We start from the raw sequence: 20183 nt of genomic DNA, 5'->3' as shown, positions 1-20183 counted from the left end.
ACTAAGTGTTCATTTAGCTGCTGTGCAACAATCTTTTCGAGGATTTTCGAAATAAACGGAAGTTAGTTTACCATGAGGTCATGCAGGATCGAGGTTAGGTCTTTTGAGCTAAGGATGAATAACCCCTTTTTTGAATGCTAGGGGAACAGTGCCAGAGGAAAGTGATAAGTTTATAATATTTAGCACGATGGACCTAATAATACAAAAAGCTCCTTGATAAGTTTCCCAGGAAGTGGGTCAAGTAAATATGTTGTTTGTTTTATCCCATTTACACGCCTTAACAATTCCTCTAATGTTATTTAATCAAAAAGAGAGAGCCTATTGTGTCCCATGTGATGTCTCATGTCTCATGTCTCATGTCCCATTTGATCCTCCCTCGTACTGACAAGGGACACGTTTAATAATTATTTAAATGATTTACTGAATAACTATATTAATTAAATTAGTCATGAAATATGAAAGCTATAATTAATTAAATCGTGAAATGAATAAATTATGAAATCATACATGTAATTTTGCATTAAATAAATTAATGACACAATTACACATGCATGTGTTTAATTCTAGAATAACAAATGTCAGTATTTTTTTCATATTTATTAATTTAATGTCGTCCCATTTGGCTCTACATAGTAAAATAACCCAGGGAGGTTTCTAATCTGTATGGCTCCTGGAAAAACAGTCACCCAAAGCGATTTTTGTGCTGTTACAGACAAACGAGTTTTAAAAGATACTTTTACATTCCAAAAGGCTATCTTTAAGAAAGACGTTCAAATTGTTTTAAATGAGACATATGATACGTGCGTATTTTATATTAAAATAACAAAACACTACAATAATTGTTTAAATCTGTGATTTCCGAACGCCCCATTTGACCTATTAATGAACGACGATGCGTTCACGAATAGCCCGTTTAATCCGTCTGTGGTGAAGCGACTGTGCGCTCTCTGTACTTCGTTGTCAAGAGTTGAAGCGGTGATGGCGCAGACGGACGACATTGACATAATGATGAATTATCACGGAGATGTATTCAAAAACGACAGAAAGAACTGCCGCTATCCCTACTGCGTTGTCTGGACTCCCATTCCTATTCTTTCGTAAGAAGCTAACAACACTGCATGCTATTGCTAGTTTAAGCAAATGTAGCTTGTTTAGCTATAGGTCAAATAAAGCATCGTACACTTTACCTGTTAATTTACGTTATATTCTAATTCATACTCTATTAAAGTGATATCATTTATGAATTAATGTGTATGGTTTACAGGTGGGTGCTGCCTTTTATTGGTCATATGGGAATATGCACCTCTTCCGGAGTTATAAGAGATTTCGCAGGCTCTTACTTTGTCTCGGTTGGTATTTATTGTCTACTCAATGTGTCCATTCATTAATGTGAATTACAATAATAACACATACTAGGTTAATATAAATGGACATGCTAAAATGATTTTGCATTTCTTTCCTGGCATCTTCAACATTTTGCCATGAGTTACAGCATCCATATGCAATAATTCTCATCAAATGTTTTAATTTTCCAGGAGGACAGCATGGGCTTTGGAAGACCAACAAAGTAAGTAATCAAACTGCAACGCTATTATGACAGTGGTTCCCAATTATTACCCATCATGCACATCCATCATGAGAAATTGATCATATTTACTTATTTGCATGATAAGCTAGTTGTTTTCTAGCATGTGTTCCTAAAGAGCTTATTCAATATATCTTTATTTGTATAGCACTTTTTATGCACTGTCAAGTGGCAACACAAACGCTTTACAAAAAAAAAGAAAGAAGAGATGAAAACACATACGAACATACACACAATAACAATAACAAACCATGGCATGGCACTGAGGATTGAGGAAAAAACACACCTTTTGAGGCGTCCAGAATAATTAAAATTAACCAGATCTTAAAAAAATAGTATGAAACATATTATAAAATATATTTATAAATCCATCCATCCATCCATTTCTGCGATGAGGTGGCGACTTGTCCAGGGTGTACCCCGCCTTCCGCCCGATTGTAGCTGAGGTAGGCTCCAGCGCCCCCGCGACCCCGAAGGGAATAAGCGGTAGAAAATGGATGGATCCATCCATTTTCTACCGCTGGTCCCTTTTGGGGTAAATTATATAATACATTATTAAATGAATACAAACATGACATTGAGATAATAATAGTACAGTGTTGACGCTAGGAATTTTCAAAATGGGGTCCCACAGTACATTTTTGGGGTGCCACTTTTTTGTAACCGTTATTAAAACAAATGATAAATGTATGCATTATCCTGTTATATCTCACATTCTATATGAAAAGGTTGTCATAAACGTTACTTCATTCGTTAAAAAAATAACACAAAAGAAAACAAATGCTGTATTTGTGATCGATAAAACTTTCGGCGAATCAAAATTTAAGAAACTGTACCGGAAAGTGCATTACTTTGAAGTCGACAAATAATTAATAATTTGACCCGGCAAATATACAGTATTTTCTGGACCATAGGGTGCACCGGATTATAAGGCAACACGCCGATGAATGGTCTATTTTTAATATTTTTTCATATATTAGACGCATTAAAGGAGTCATATTATTATGATTTTTTTCTAAATGTAAAAGACTTCCTTGTGGTCTACATAACATGTAATGTTGCAAAGATTATGTTTTACAGATCATCGTTAAGTCGCTTTCTGACAGTCACTTCAGGATGCGCCGTTTTGTGGGCGGTCTTATTTACGTGGCTCACCTTTGACAGCGTCTTTCCCTCATCATCTTTGTTGTAGCGGTGTAGCGTGCAAGGACGGGAATGGAAGAAGTGTTAAAAGATGGAGCTAACTGTTTTAATGACATTCAGACTTTACTTTAATCAATAATGGAGCAGCATCTCCTCATCCAGAAACAACAACAAGGCTATAAAGGTGTTCTGTGAAAAAACGTTTGACCGGAAATCTGATAACTAAAGTTCTTTGGGTGAATAATGTAAACTCACTGCACCGGTATGTTTTAGTGCTTTCATGGCAAGTTTACTGACCGATATAAGTAAGAACATTGCACTACTTTATATAAGAAAGGGCACTAAAACATTTACTACTAAAGCATTTTGATAGATTTTTGAGCGCCGTGTGTAATGTTCTATATTTTCAATGGAACATTTAAAATGTTGGTGTTGTTATTTGAAACTTATCCCTTATGTTTGACTGCCATCTACTGGTCACACTTATAATACACCCTGTACCAAATAAAATAGTGTAGCGTCCCGGAAGAGTTGGGACTGCAGGGAATTCTGGGAATTTGTTCTGTTGTGTTGTGGTGCAAATAGTCTCCCGAAATATGTTTGTCATTGTTGTTTAGTATGGTTAACAATATGGCACTTATTTATGACAGTGTTGGCGTTGTTTATACGGCTACCCTTAGTGTGACATGTATGGCTGTTTACTAAGAATGCCCTTCATTCATTTGTATATGGGGTTATAAAATCAAGATGATCATTATAATAGGTTAGGACCCTTTAGAGTAGCAGCTATTCTTGATATCTTCAATTTAAGACAAATTTTCATCCCTTACAACGCTTCAAAACCAGTGAGGTGGGCAAGCTCAACCTTATTGCCCGGGAAATACGGTGAAAAGCGATAATGGTTAAAAAAGAATATATATATATATATATATATATATATATATATATATATATATATATATATATATATATCCGCGTCACTTCCGGAATTTCACGTAAAAAGACACAAAAAGTGCGTTAATGCCAACACTGATAGTAGTAAAAATAGCAATAGAGGAAATATGAAATAACGCAATAAAAATAAAAATGTACAATAAAAAACATAAGAGTTTAACGATATCAGTAAAATGCCTGATCAAAAAGGTGTGTCTTTAACGTTTTTTTAGTTTTTATTTTGGTCTCTGTGGTCCTGAGGCTCTCCGGCAGTGGGGTCCACAGGTGGGGGCCAAAGTGGCTAAATGCCGCCTCACCTCTTTGTCTTTGTTGTAGTATTTGGTAAAGATAAAAGCCAGAGGACCTCAGGATCCGTGAGGGTAAAAGCAGGTCAGATAGATAAGAAGTGGCAGGACTAATAATACATTTAAAAACTAATAAAATAACTTTAAAATCAACCCTGAAGCGGTCGGGTAGCCAATGCAGAGACTTTAAGACTGGTGTAATGTGCTCTCGCTCTCTGGTCCTAGTCAGTATCTATGCAGCTGAGTTTTGTAATAATTGCAGAGTTTGAGTATTATTTTCCACTTAAAGAGAGTATTCATCCTCATTACTTTGTCCTATTTCCTGGTCAGCCTTTGGTGCACTGCTGCCACCTAGCTCAAAGCTTGTGTACCATCCAAGAATGAATAAAAAGTCTTGAGCTATTTATTGGTCACATGTGTTTAAATGTGTTGTAATCCTGCAGGTACTGGAAGCTTGACGTGGACAAAGTGTGTGACAACAGTGCCATTACCTGGGACAAAGCGGTGCATGATGCATCCGAAGAATACAAATGCAGGCCGGTAAGAAATCGTACACTGTTTGGCCAGAAAAAAAACACACTAATATTTATTTGCACCCCCTTTAACTTCGATCGCAGGATGCATTCATTCATATAGGCTTCTGCAATGTCACATTTATTGTTGCCAAAATCTTGTATTGGTGAAATTGTTGGGGCACTGATACCTTTAAGCTTTAAATTCAAAAGGTCTAGTAACTGTTAAAACAGGTTGCTCATTAAAATGACAAGAAAAAGAAGGGAGTAATAAACTTTTCTAATAATGTCATTATCACACACTTCTGTAGCCCAATTTACAGTAATCCCTCATTTATGGCTGTTATTTGCTTGTATTCCGACACTTGACTTCTTCCTAGAAGTGAAAACCAGTGGTTGTCAACCAAGCCAAGATGGCTGTTGTACAGCAAACAGCACGCAAACTGAGTACAAAAGAGGCTTAAATCCTCCTGCAAAAAGCCGATACTACCAAAAATGCAAACTATGCGATGGAATAGATCCCTAAACTTTAACAAAAAAAGATTTGTCGAGTGATATCAAGGATTATACGTTGGTCGCCTTCCCAGACATACAGAACTATTGTGCTCCAGACACCACGATGATGGAAACTTGGAAGAGCATGGAGGGGGGGGGGGGGGGGGGGGAGGGTAGGATATGGACAGCAAGTAGTGGACATAGAGAGAGAGACAGAGAGATCAGAAGGCATGAGAAAAAGTATCTGCATTTGATTGTTTACATTTGATTATTAGCAATCCGGGGAGGGTGTTAGTTTAGGGTTGTAGCTGCCTGGAGGTTAACTTTTATTGCGGTTTTGAAGGAGGATAGAGATGCCCTTTCTTTTATACCTGTTGGGAGCGCATTCCACATTGATGTGGCATAGAAAGAGAATGAGTTAAGACCTTTGTTAGTTCGGAATCTGGGTTTAACGTGGTTAGTGGAGCTCCCCCTGGTGTTGTGGTTATGGCGGTCATTTACGTTAAGGAAGTAGTTTGACATGTACTTCGGTATCAGGGAGGTGTAGTGGATTTTATAGACTAGGCTCAGTGCAAGTTGTTTTACTCTGTCCTCCACCTTGAGCCAGCCCACTTTGGAGAAGTGGGTAGGAGTGAGGTGGGATCTGGGGTGGAGGTCTAGAAGTAACCTGACTAGCTTGTTCTGGGATGTTTGGAGTTTTGATTTGAGGGTTTTGGAGGTGCTAGGGTACCAGGAGGTGCATGCATAATCGAAAAAGGGTTGAACAGGAGTTCCCGCCAGAATGGTGCTTTTGTTGACCAGAGAGGAGATTCTGTAGAGAAATCTCGTTCGTTGGTTAACCTTTTTGATTACCTTGGTTGCCATTTTATCACAGGAAAGGTTAGCCTCTAGAATGGAACCTAGGTAGGTGACCTCATCTTTCCTGGTAATAACAATGTCACCCACTTTTATAGTGAAGTCATTGACTTTCTTAAGGTTGATGTGGGACCCAAACAGAATGGATTCCGTTTTACCCAAGTGTATGGATAGCTTGTTGTCAGCGAGCTAGGTGCAATTTCTACAGAGCTCAGCACTGAGGATTTTCTCCACCTGTGACTTGTCCTTGTCGGATACCAGCAGGGCAGAGTCATCCGCAAACAAACATCCAGGTTGCCAGTTACGCGCCGCCACCTTCGTCGAGCTACTGCTACTGGTAAAGTTACTAAACATGTCAGACCTTAGTAAATCTAAAAGGCGTTGTTACGATTCTCAACTTATTCATGACAAAGCCAGGAACAAAACGAGGATTTGTATCGGGGGATGCCTTTGAAACATGGAGACGGTTGAATGCGGAAAATATTTTTTCATCTGACGCCAAACTTGTTCATTTCCTCCTTAATAGGTAAGTCAGGCATTTACATTTTCTTATTACTTGTAATAAATGGAAATTGACATTTCCTATATTGTCCAATACAGTCTATGATCTTGTCTAACAAAGCTAGTATGTTCGTGCAACAAATGCTTAGGACTAAAGCACCATCACACTAGTGCAGCTTAGCATGTTAGCCCGGTCAATGACACATCGACACATTTTTGATTATCTCTCTAAGAACTCTGAAGAAATGTTTATCCTTTTTGCGATGTGAACGATTCATACAGCCGAAAACAACGCAAGTACGGGGCATTTTTTCTTTGAGAAAGGCTGAATGGCGCTGAGTTTCCATTAAGGGTGGTGGAAAAGTGTATTACAATTGAGTACCACTACTGCCCATATGGGCAGTAGTGGTACACAACCGAGTACACAACCGAGTACACGACCGAGTACACAACCGAGAAACAGATATTTTTGTTGCAGTTCAATAATGTGCCCTATGCTTAAGAAACACTGTCGTAAACCACTAATTGTAACATTAGCTAGCCGGTGGTGTTTTCTTTGGTTTGAAAAATGTAACTTTGACCAAGTTGTAAACAGCACCTTGAAGAAAATCCTTAAAAACCAATTCTAATCACACAGAAAATACATTTATAACACAATTTAATGGGAAAATATTTATATTTATTTCGTTTTTATTATTAATATTATTATTATTAATTTCCATAATGACAATTAAGGCCCTGACTGCACATGTCTGATACATTGGGCAGTTCTTAACCTAATTTTAGTAGTTTCAGCAATCTCTTTCAATGTTGCATGCTAATTACTTGACCCTTCTGAATAGCATTTTCCGTGACCACAGAGGATGTGTCTTCTGACATTGTTGTTTAACATTTGAAAAGCTACTCATTGCATCAGTTGCGAATTAATTCCAAAACTGAAATACCCAGCCGAAACATATGCAGTAGGGATGTAACGATTTTAACATCGTTCAGTTTTTTTTTTTTTTTAATAACTAAAATAAATAGACCCACTATTTTGCATTTTTGTGTTTCTTATGCTTCACTGGCAGTGTTTTAGTCTTAGTGTTTTATTTGTTATAATGGCTAAGTTTTTCCATCCATTCATCCATTTTTTACCGCTTGTTCCTTATCCCAACTGCATTCGGGCAGAAGGCGGGGTACACCCTGGACAAGTCGCCACCTGATCGCAGGGCCAACACAGACAGTCAACATTCACACTCACATTTACTTAATAGGGTCAATTTAGTGTTGCCAATCAACCTATACCCAGGTGCATGTCTTTGGAGGTGGGAGGAAGCCAGAGTACCTGGAGAGAACCCACGCAGTCACAGGCAGAGCATACAAACTCCACACAGAAAGAACCAGAGCCCAGGGATCAAACCCATGACCTTCTTTTTTTGTGAGGCTTCAGCACTAACCCCTGTGCACTGTGCTGCCCTGGTTAAGCTTCTATTTTAAATATTGGTTTGTACTGTAGCCCTTTAGAGTGATTTAAATGAAAGGAGTGTAACAAATCAAATCTATTATTAGTGTTTGTTATTTTTGGCGTGCGTTGTGGTGTCCTACTCTGTTCAGCGGTCCTTGAACGCACCGTTAAAGCACCTCCGCCTTGTATTCCTCTGATCGTCATCTGATCACTCTGTTTGTTATAAGACAGCACAGCTTGTCGGTTCAATGTGCACAAATTAATAACTTACTTGCTCAGACAGTAATGTGTTTATATAAATTCTGATTGGGGTATGTGGTTTCTTAATGGGGAAATACAATAATGACCCTTGTTTTCATGTTAGCTTTTAAGCTAGCGAGCTGGCACCCTTCAGTTCGTGAGTTTATCAAAGTGCAGTTATCAATCAGTTTTTTGATCATTTTAATTTAAAACGGTAGTACTAACCGTCGGGAGTTATACCACGGTTATCATTATTACCGTTTATTGTTATACCTCTAATATTTAGTAATTGTCCATTTGGAAGGCTCATACCTATTAATTAATTTCAGGTAGTAACCTTTTTTGGCTAGGTAGTGTGTGTATATATGTTTTAGTAAGTTATTTGTAGCAATATATCATTTTCAATTTCTGCTTCTGTTTTGTCCTAGCACAACTTGTGCTTAGATAACTGCCATTCCCACGTTGCCATGGCTCTCAACCTGATGCGCTACGACAACAGCACCTCTTGGAACATGGTCAACTTGTGTGTGCTGTCGCTCATTCATGGCAAGTATGTAAGGTAAGCATTCAAAACTATTTGTTTTTAATCATTATGACCAAGCGATTCAAGGAATCTTTTTCTGGGATGGAGCCTATCCCTGCTGATGTTGGTGCAGTCAATCACGGGACACACATAAACAAACAACATATAACAAAATGTGGAAAAAGTGAAGCGCTCTGACCATAGTATCAGATCAGTCATACTGGAAATACACAGAAATTAGAAAGAGATGTAGAAAAAGAGATGTGATGTCTATGATTCACAATCCCTACATAAGACATGAACGCATATGTTTTTGTTTTTTTATGCATTTTAAGTTGAAAATAAAGAACATTTGAAAAGTAAATAAATAAAAAGTCAGCTCACAATGGAGTCAATGGGGGTTCTCTATTTTGCCCACGAAACTTTTTAAATAACCATCCAAAACCCACAAACAATACTTTATTTACATCCCGTGACCTGAATATTAACCAAGTATTAGTAATGTTGTTATTATAAGTGCTAATGCAGACAAAGTATTTTTAGCATTGATAACCGAGAGCTAACTATAGTTTATGCTGCACTAGACTCAAGTAGAGACTTTAATGTCATTATGAAATGAAACTGTAGATGGCAGTAATGCAACATACTTGGATGCAAACTGCTGTAGAACTGTAAAGAAAAACAAAAAGCTAATGCAGCACTTCAGCATAGAGCTAACTTGCTGCATAAGCGTCATAATTAGGAACTCATGTGAAAACAATGTTTGCTGTCGTTTCTGCTACTGCTGCATAGCTTCTCGGCTCCTCAAAGTTATTCTAGATTATAAATCATGCCATTCATCTGGATAATAGGAGGATTTAACCATGCTTTATGTTCATCTGTGACATTCAATTTATAGTCGGAAATGGAGACAAACACTACAACAGAAGACGGTGTCAGGAGCAAATTTTTTAACCCTTCGTGTGGATTACAAAATAATTCTTCATCTAAACGGGAATATATGCTCCACGAGGGGATGGGGAGATATATATATCAGTTGTCATCACAGTGAGAACAGACATTATACAGTAAGCAATCGTTTTATAATGTTTGTATATTGTATTTCTTGTTTAGCACTTAGCAATACTGCTACATTATGCTTAGTGTTTCACTAAACTGGATATGTTAAGCAGAGCTTCTAGAACTTGTAGCTCACCTTCCTTATATTCAGGATCAAAAATATAAGATTCTGAACCATCTTTTTTCCCCAAAGTAGTCGTTATCAGCTCCCACAAAGTCTGCATGATTTTCATTGTTGTTGGTGGGGAAGGGATCTGTGGTTCTTACCGTTACGTCATGCGATCATGTGACTGGCTATCTTTTTATCTATCAAAATGGCTCTGCAATCCCAGTGAGATTGATACTATTTTGATTATATCTATTCACTAGCAAACGTAAATATTTTGGTGTCATACATCACATATGATAATAGCTTCAATATAGAGGCAACTTGTTTTTACACTCTACTGGTACTTTAAATGATAGTATAACCTGTAATTAGTCCCCTAAATATAATCACTTGAGAGTATAAAGTATAGATTATCTGATACACATAGGAGTAACATCAATGGGTAATATGACTCATAATAATACATCAATGTAATTATGAACAAATGTATATTAGATAATTTCCTGGGAGATAAGTCTACCCTGTCTTTAAAAACTAGTGACGCCTCTGTAACTTAAGTTGATGTTCAACGAATGCACCACAGTTACGTGCAATGAGATGCAAAAGTGAAACTTGTACATAACTTTCTCCTATGCTGCCACAAATAGATGTATTTAAAGGTTTACCTTTCTTCTGTCACCTCTCATTGTTCCAAAATGCTGGTGCTGTGTGTGAATGCTCTGATGATGGTATGACGTCCGTGTTAAGTGAAGTGTTCAAAGTTAGGTTTACCGCTATCCAGGTGGGATGAACCCTTTTACATTTTTGATAGGGGTGTAGGTAGTTTTAGACATTAATTTCTATCAAGCAACTTTATTATTTAACTTTCACGGCTATATTAATTTTATATCCGCATTTATGAAGTCTCTGTTTAAAAAACGACATATTTAATGAGGGAAGAACATTTTTCGTCTCTTGCCACATCGCGCTTCAGATATTGCAGTTTCACCACGTCGCAGATTTTTTGTTTTTGTTTTTAAGCATATTCTACAACATTTTTGCCATAAAGTAAGTATTAAATACACTAAAAATATCAATACTACAGTAGTATTGGCCACCAGATGAGACCAAAACAATCAGATCACACTGTTCAGTATTGTGGCCACTGATTGGTTCAGCGTCAGGCAGCCTTACTGTATCGGATTAAATGAGTGTAAAGGTGACTATCCATCCATCCATTTTCGACTAAAGAGAAGTTATTTCCTGTCTAGATTGCTCTCATATTGTTGAAAAATGTATTTAGGAGGTGGTAAACAGTGTTTATTTTCCAGCTGTGAAAATGTTTGATTTATAATTATTGATTCCTACTTCATGTAAATTAATTTATTGTGGTCATGTCGGGAATCAATTAACAAAAAAATTACCATATTTACGAATTTTGTTGGATATTTTTTACCAACTGTGAGCATATCTAAAAAAATGCACATTTTACTTAATTTTATTCCACTTGCAGCATAGCAACTGAACACTGTACTGTATATTAGTCAAAGCCTCATAACGCATCTACGTCACAACTGTGCAACGTGGCGCTCCTACCCTGTGCAGACATACGGCTGAGAGTGCCCCCCTCATTATTCTCTGCTGACCCAAATAGAGGAAGCCGACGTCACAGTTTGTGCTGCCTCTGCACATCCACTCCCACGCCACAGGAGTCTGTTTAACAGAGGGGGAGTTGTGTAATTAATCACTGACAGAAGTGCTCCCCCTATACGTGCCGCCGCTGGAGGTCACCTATCCGCTGGGGCTCCCTGCACTGGGTGGGGGAGAGGACAGTAGGACAACGAGCACAGGGACTTTGGGAGCAAAAAAGCCATATGTACGCCTCGCATGTCTCTACGATGTATAAGGGGGGTAAGGGGGTGTCACAGTAGGTGCTGCTGACAAGCCCTCTGACACTTTACCTTCTCTATCCTTCAGCTGGCCCGCGATCCTGAAGACCTGGCTGCCCTTCATCATGCTCTGCGGAGTCTTCGCCATGTTTGTCCTAACTTTCAACCTTCAGTAATGCAGTCCAAAAAGACAACTCATTTTGTCACATTTCTGTGATTGGCCTCATACCTCATTGTCAGAATGTGGTGATCATGTGCAGGAGGGTAATCATAGGCCATAATTAGAGTATTGCCCTATTTATTATGAATCCTATTTTATTTTCTACATAAGCTCCCTTGATGTGTTTGCTGAGGAACAACAATAATGGCGTATAGCGGGTACGGTATATATTTTTCATGATGAATGTTGTTCTCCAACCGGCTAATGTACATTTCACTGATGAAAAATAGAAAAGACATTGCAAATCACTGCGCAATCTCAATGCTGAAAGTATTCATCAATTATGTGGGAGATTAAGAGATGTGACGTACTACCAAAGACAGGATGATGTAGAACACACAGCAGGAAAGATGACCCTGAATTGATAAATGTGATTTTTTTTTTTCTTGGCTGAATTTAATTTTGTATCATATTATATTATAATATTACGCCACCTGTTTGTACCAAATCAGTATTTTATTGTGTTTTGAGTCCATGTAACAAATAGTGGAGGTCACAAGTTACAACCAGTGTATGTTCTGATTGTTCGCTGTACCTTTAAGGGAACTACACTCTTTTTTTTTTTCACCCAGCAGATTCTGCGCGACAAGAACCCCCATCAATTCACGGGACCCTTTTATTCCCAGAGTGCAGCAGATGAGGAAGGGACTATTGCTGGGGCGCTTTTTGCCTCTTCTGCAGCGTTCTTAAGCCTGTGAGAAAATATAGACCCTGTTCCTCTTACTATATTCTTGTTTGTGTCCTTAGTGGGTCAAATTTAGACATGTGTAATCCTGCACTCTGTGTGCTTTTGGGATTACTTTTTTGTGCCCAGTACCGGTGCTGGGAGTGTCCCGGTAGGTGCGAGTGTTTTGCGGTCACACGTACAGTGAAATGTATCTCTGAAGATCTTCCCTCAGTGCCTCAAAAAGGGATCCCAGGCTATGCAAGGACTCTCATCATCACGGGCAATAATATTTACAGGATTGGAGCAGATTCCTTTGCAGAGCTGGAGAATGTTTCCAATGTCATGTTGAGCAATAATGGGTGAGAATGCACAGTTGGACTATGTATGTTGTGTATATATTAAACCTTGAAATTGTCTCCACAGCATCACAGAGATGGCTTCCCACAGCTTCTCTGTCCTCACCAACCTGCGCTCCCTGGATTTGAGTGGCAACCAGTTGGCGCTCATACACCCGGAGGCTCTCAGTATCCCCGGCAGCCCACTGCAGGATCTCAACCTTAGTCGCTCGCTCTATAACTTCACCGCCCTGACAGACCTCACCACAGCTCTGCGATGGGGGGACCTTCGGGGGCTCCTCCGTCTGGACCTCTCTGGGAATCACCTGGCGCTTCTCCCCCCGGGAATGTTCTCCCACCTTCCCAATCTGCAGCATCTCTTCCTCACCAACAATTCTCTCACGGCGGTCTACAGCGGAATCTTCTCCGGCATGATGGACTTGAAGGCGCTCGACTTGACGCACAATGCATTTGAGGCATTTAAAGATGACGATCTCAAAGAGTTAGAGAACCTTGGGAACATCCGAATCCTTCTGGGAAACAACCCTTTTACCTGCTCCTGTGAAATCAAGAGTTTTGTCACTTGGTTGAACGAGTCGCGGGCTCAAGTGGACAGGGAGGCTGTGCGGTGCGCGTCACCTAAGGGGCTGAACAACACCCGGGTGAGAGGGCTCAATGTGCAAGCCATCGGCTGCGTCGTCCCGATCCAAGCAGAGATTACCGACCTAACACTACAGACATCCTACGTCTTCTTGGGGCTGGTGCTGGGCTTTGTTGGCATGGTCTTCCTCTTTGTGCTCTACCTCAACCGCAGAGGCATGAAGAGGTGGATTATCGAAATGAGAGATGCATGTCGGGATATCATGGAGGGTTATCATTATCGATTTGAGATCGACTCAGACCCTCGCTTGGGACACATCTCGGCACACAACGGCGGCAGAGAGCATGTAGGATTATCACTGTCGCAGCAGTTGCCCAATGACACTTGCATCGTTCCTGCAGACACGCAGGTCAAAACCCCACATGGAACCCTAACCTAACCCTAACCCTAACCCTAAGGATTTAAAATGCTGTAAATTTAACCATTTGCTGCCAGTAGGTTTATTTTATGTCTCTGAGATTGTGCATGTACTGCAGATGTAACTAATAAACCTTACTTTTTAAAGTGCCTTCATGCGTGGATGGCACCAGAGCTTTATTTATTTGTAAAATTGTAGTTATTTGTTAATACAAGGGGACCTCAACTTACAAGCTTATTTGGTTCTGTGACATTGATTTAACCTCAAAACACTTGTATCACAAATCAATGTCTTTCCCCAAATAGCACAATTTTGAAATTTAACATGCCTTCTAAAAAGAAAAAAAACTACATTTAGACAAGAAATATTGTATGAAATCAATACAATAAAATATTGTACTAACAACAGTAGTTTTATTAAATTATATAATGTACAGACTTTACCTTGGATAGTGGGACTTCTACGGTAACACACCTACACACCATCAGTAGCTACTCCATATTTTCATGGATAAATGTCCATTTAGACATTCTTGGCTGCCGTTCAACTCATTCTGCTAGTATGGTGCAGACTCGCATTGATGCGCTCAAATTGCTTCACCATGATAATGATTTATTTTTGTAATTCAATTAATATATCATTCTTTTCTCAGCACTGTGTTCTTTCCAATGGTTGTAACTTTGGACAATTTCTCGTTATAAGCTAATGCTAGCGAGTGAGACCATATGTTTTGGGCTGATTTTATGGGGTTCAGTGTGGCATACGCTGTGCCAACTAATGGCGGCTATGCTTGTAACTCAATATTTTTTTACTTGCAACTTAAAGCAGAGCAATAGGCTGAGAGACAACTCTTATTTCAAAACACTCTTAAGTTGAGGTACCACTGTATCTTAAATTTTTTAGGAATATATATTGCATTGGCTTAATTGAAGGCCTTTGTTTTATGATGTGGTTTCCAAAATTAGATGTATTTTTCTGTTTATATTAATTGAGGCACTTGGCTACATAAGTTGGTACACTAGACAAACTAATGAGAACCCATAGAGGAGCTGTATTGTTATTATACTTTTCACTGATTGTGCTCATAGGTAAAAACTTTAACTGTATATTTATTGTTGGTGTGTCTGCCTCCCAGTCAGGAGATCTGGATCTGAATATCTGTTGGAAAAATATCTGGAGTTTGCATGCTTATAGAATATTTTGTACCCTTATTTGTAGGGGTAAATTACTGTATTAGAACCAGCAACACAACTGCAACGATAATAATAAACACTGTTAATAAACACTGTTACAGTAATAATCTCATGCATCTTTATAAAAGGATACAGGTATTTTATTGGGGCGTGTGATAATACAGGTTTACCTAATGAAGCAATCCTAGTTAGATAAGTATGTGCGTGTGTATATATATATATATATATATATATATATTTTTTTTTTATTTTTTTTTTACATACACTTGTAAAGAACATAATGTCATGGCTGTCTTTGAGTTTCCAATCATTTCTACAACTCTTATTTTTTTGTGATAGAGTGATTGGAGCACATACTTGTTGGTCACAAAAAACATTCATGAAGTTTGGTTCTTTTATGAATTTATTATGGGTCTACTGAAAATGTGACCAAATCTGCTGGGTCAAAAGTATAAATACAGCAATGTTAATATTTGGTTACATGTCCCTTGGCAAGTTTCACTGCAATAAGGCGCTTTTGGTAGCCATCCACAAGCTTCTGGTTTAATTTTTGACCACTCCTATTGACAAAATTGGTGCAGTTCAGCTAAATTTATTGGTTTTCTTACATGGACTTGTTTCTTCAGCATTGTCCGCACGTTTAAGTCAGGACTTTGGGAAGGCCATTCTAAAACCTTGATTCTAGCCTGATTTTGGCCATTTTTACGTGTATTTGGGGTCATTGTCCTGTTGGAACACACAACGGCGTCCAAGACCCAACCTCCGGGCTGATGATTTAACCCTTGTGTGGTGTTCATATTATTGTTACTCAGCCAGTGTTTGTGGGTCTGATGGACCCGTTGCATTTTGTGGCTTTTAATGCATCACAATCAAACACTTTTATGTTAAAATACTGACTTATCCCAAAAAACATCTGTAATGAAGTGCTTCGAAAGGCTGGTAAAGGAATATATTGTCTCCGACCTCCCCCCACATTCCACCCATACCAGTTTGCTCATCGCCCTAACTGCTCCACAGAGGACGCCATCTCCTCTGCACTCCACCTGAGCTTAGCACATCTGGAAGGAAAGGACATGTTGTTTCTGGACTTCAGCTCAGCATTCAACACCATCATCCCGCAGCACTTGGTGAGCAAACTGGCCCCCCTTGGATTCAGTACCCCCCTATGCAACTGGCTGCTTGACTTCCTCACAGACAGACCCCAGTCTGTGAGAGTGGGCAACAACACCTCCAGTGCCATCTCCCTGAGCACCGGCTCCCCCCAGGGCTGCGTCCTGAGTCCGCTGCTGTTCACGTTGATGACCCATGACTGCTGCGCCAGGTCCACTACTAACCACATTGTGAAGTACACGACAGTAGTGGGCCTCATCCGTGACAACAACCACATGGACTACAGGGAGGAGGTGAAACATCTGGTTGACTGGTGCAGAACCAACAACCTGGTCCTGAACGTCGACAAGACCAAGGAGATCATCGTCGACTTCAGGAAGCACCAGTCCAGCCACGCTCCACTCTACATCAACGGCACAGCGGTGGAGATGGTAAGCAGCACCAAGTTCCTGGGGGTGCAGATAACTGACAATATGACCTGGTCCCTACACACCAGAGCTTTTGTAAAAAGAGCTCAGCAGCGCATGCACTTTTTGCGTCGGATGAAAAGAGCACAGCTCCCTCCCCCCATTCTCATCACATTCTACAGAGGCACTATAGAGAGCCTGCTGACCAACAGCATCTCTGTCTGGACTGGAGCCTGCAGTGCCTCAGACTGGAAGTCTCTCCAGAGAGTGGTGAGTACGGGGGAAAATATCATCAGGACTCCTCTTCCTCCTATCCAGGAGATCGCAAAAAGCCGCTGCCTGACCAGGGCTCAGAAAATCTGCAGACTCCTCCCAACCCCACCAAGGACTGTTTTCACTGCTGGACTCTAGAAAGAGGTTCCGCAGTCTCCGTAGCAGAACCTCCAGGTTCTGTAACAGCTTCTTCCCTCAGGCCATAAGACTCTTGAACGCATCATAATTATACCCTCAATACCCCCCAAAAATGGATGAACTCGCTGGAATATAAAGACAATATAACATACATCCATAAACGTAGATGCATATGCAAAAGTGCAATATATTTATTTTTACAGTAATTTATTTATTTATATCTGCACCTTATTGCTTTTTTATCCTGCACTACCAACCAGCTAATGCAACGAAATGTCGTTCTTATCTGTACTGTAAAGTTCAAATTTGAACGACAATAATAAGTAAGTCTAAGACCCACAAACACTGGCTGAGTAACAACAATATGAACGTTGCATGGAAATTTATCTGCCAGTTTCTGCATCCCACAGGGATTCTTCTTTTGTGTTTCTGCACCTGCGGTTCCCACACAAGGTTGCAACATTGTTTGTCAACACTGTCTGCGCTCATTTTGTCGCACATTTGACCCTCTGATGTTCTGTGTACCTACACTCTGTCCTCCCCGTCTGGGCCTGCTGTGTGTGTGTGTGTGTGTGTGTGCGTGAGTGTGTGTGTGTGTGTGTGCGTGTGTGTGTCTGTGTGTGTGTGTGTGTGTGTGTGTGTGTGCGTGTGTGTGTGGTACACAGAACATCAATTTCCACACTTCTTTTAGCCCCGGGTCCAGTGGACCCCGGACATTTTATATGTAATAGAAATGTGTAGGGGGGTGTATGGTGTGTGGTCATTAAATATGTATTCTGATATATGTTCTTCACAGAAAATGAGCCAAAGCCAGTGAGTCTCAGTTTGAAAAATTAATTAATTGTATCATTTTTCTTTTAATAAAAATCGAAAACGGGTCCCACAGACCCGAACACCACACAAGGGTTAAGGTTGTCCTGAAGAATTTGGAGGTAATCCTCCTTTTTCATTGTCCCATTTACTCTCTGTAAAGCACCAGTTCCATTGGCAGCAAAACAGGCCCAGAGCACAATGCGGAATGGTGTTCCTGGGATTAAAGGCCTCACCTTTTCTCCTCCAAACATATTGCTGGGTATTGTGGCCAAACAGCTAAATGTTTGTTTCATCTGACCACAGAACTTTCCTTCAGAAGGTCTTATCTTTGTCCATGTGATGTCAGATGAGACAAAAAGTTGGCCACAATACTCAGCAATATATTTGGAGTAGAAATTTTGAGGCCTTTAATCCCAGGAACACCATGCCTACCATGCCACCACAAGCATGGTGGTGGTAGTATTATGCTCTGGGCCTGTTTTTCTGCCAATGGAACTGGTGCTTTACAGAGAGTAAATGGGACAATGAAAAAGGAGGATTACCTCCAAATTCTTCAGGACAACCTAAAATCATCAGCCCGGAGGCTGGGTCTTGGGCGCAGTTGGGTGTTCCAACAGGACAATGACCCCAAACACACGTCAAAAGTGGTAAAGGAATGGCTAAATTAGGCTAGAATGAAGGTTTTAGAATGGCCTTCCCAAAGTCCCGACTTAAATGTGTGGACAATGCTGAAGAAACAAGTCCATGTCAGAAAACCAACAAATTTAGCTGAACTGCACCAATTTTGTCAAGAGGAGTGGTCAAAAATTCAACCAGAAGCTTGCCAGAAGCTTGTGGGTGGCTACCAAAAGCACCTTATTGCAGTGAAACTTGTCAAGGGACATGTGACCAAATATTAACATTGCTGTATGTATACTTTTGACCCAACAGATTTGGTCACATTTTCAGTAGACCCATAATAAATTCATAAAAGAACCAAACTTCATGAATGTTTTTTGTGACCAACAAGTATGTGCTCCAATCACTCTATCACAAAAAAATAAGAGTTGTAGAAATTATTGGAAAGTCAAGACAGCCATGACATTATGTTCTTTACAAGTGTCCAGGGCCGGCCCGTGGCATAGGCCGTATAGGCAAATGCTAAGGGCGCCGTCCATCAGGGGGCGCCACGCCAGTGCCACAAATGTTGGAGGAAAAAAAAAAAAGTTGGTACTATTATTTCTAAATGCAAAAAATAATCCCACGTTAATTAAAATGCAAAGTAAAGCCTATTTAATAGAAATATTATTTGTTACAACATTACACCCCCCCCTCCCCCCGCACGGTGCGCCCCCTCCCTTCCCGTATCATGACTCTTTTTGGACGTCACCACAAATGTCAAAACGGCCAAAACTGTCAGGTGCCCAGGGAAGAAAAAATAGAAAAGAAGAGGAGGAGAAACGAGAAAAAGACAGAGGTAGCAGGTATACGAGTAACGTTAGCCTACATGAAATGATTTGTCTGTTACAGAATGTGATAGTAACCTGGCTTTTTAGCATTAACCTAATGTTACATGATTCGGCAATTGCTAATCAATAAATAGCTAGTTCTGTTTTAACGTCGGGTTAATATTGTGGAGGGGGCTAAATTGTTATGGAAAATAATAATGTAACGTTAGGTAATTACAGTACTTCCACCTTACATTCCTAAGGGACATTTGTATTAGATCTTTTAAGCAGGTGTTTTTTGTTTACATTGTTATTGCCTTCTGGTTAGCTAATGTTTGCCATGCAGGTAATAGTCACTTTTCCACCCCTTTATATATTAGGTATAGTTGTAAGCCTAGTTGTTAAGGTGCACATCATTAATGTTAATTAAGCAATATCACATGAGAGGGAATGTTGTTTTTTAATTTGAGCACTGCTGTGATTCGGTTAAAGATAATCATTACAACATTCTCATATAATATGTTAATTTGCTTTCTTTAAGTAAAAAAAAGGTCAAAGACAAAGCTATTCGGTTTCTTGTGAGTATATACACTTCACTGCCGATGTGGGGGGGCGCCACCTAAAATCTTGCCTAGGGCGCCAGATTGTTTAGGGCCAGGCCTGCAAGTGTCTGTAAACTTTTCATCGCGACTATATCCCCATCCCCTGCGTGGAGCATAGCATGTGTACTGTAACCAGTATCACACGGCTGTTAGAGCTTCTTACATGCAGTGTGTCCCTTGCTAAATAAACACATATTTGTTGCCATTTGTTTTATTGTGAGCAGACTTCATTTCACGGCAGGTGTTTCCATCTCTCGGCAGTTATGATTAAGTGCGTCCTTAGTGTGGGGAAAATAGGGCAGAATGAAATATCTTTGAATTCAGTACACCTGCTGGCTCGCCTGCATGTGTGTGTAAAAGGGCTTTCTAGGTAACGTTTTCTTCTACTTTTATTGTTTGTGTCC

At 39.8% G+C, this 20183-nt stretch overlaps 2 protein-coding genes across 2 annotated transcripts; both read left to right on the top strand.

The window, feature by feature from the left end:
• Positions 1-891: 891 nt before the first annotated feature.
• On the top strand, positions 892-11809 carry LOC133660148 (transmembrane protein 222-like). Its single transcript, XM_062063339.1, has 6 exons — positions 892-1097; positions 1265-1349; positions 1536-1567; positions 4410-4506; positions 8445-8575; positions 11664-11809. Exons 1-6 carry the CDS (start codon positions 979-981, stop codon positions 11749-11751), a joined length of 552 nt encoding a protein of 183 aa, XP_061919323.1. The 5' UTR covers positions 892-978; the 3' UTR covers positions 11752-11809.
• Positions 11810-11816: 7 nt separating this feature from the next.
• LOC133660147 (trophoblast glycoprotein-like) lies at positions 11817-13966 on the top strand. Its single transcript, XM_062063338.1, has 3 exons — positions 11817-11953; positions 12371-12821; positions 12886-13966. The coding sequence occupies exons 2-3, from the start codon at positions 12559-12561 to the stop codon at positions 13835-13837; spliced, it is 1215 nt and encodes a 404-aa protein (XP_061919322.1). The 5' UTR covers positions 11817-11953; positions 12371-12558; the 3' UTR covers positions 13838-13966.
• The last annotated feature ends 6217 nt before the right edge of the window (positions 13967-20183 follow it).

The sequence above is a fragment of the Entelurus aequoreus genome, linkage group LG11 (genome assembly GCF_033978785.1).
Source record: "Entelurus aequoreus isolate RoL-2023_Sb linkage group LG11, RoL_Eaeq_v1.1, whole genome shotgun sequence".
NCBI classification, from domain to species: Eukaryota; Metazoa; Chordata; class Actinopteri; order Syngnathiformes; family Syngnathidae; genus Entelurus; species Entelurus aequoreus.
This window is presented reverse-complemented; position numbering and strand designations above follow the sequence as displayed.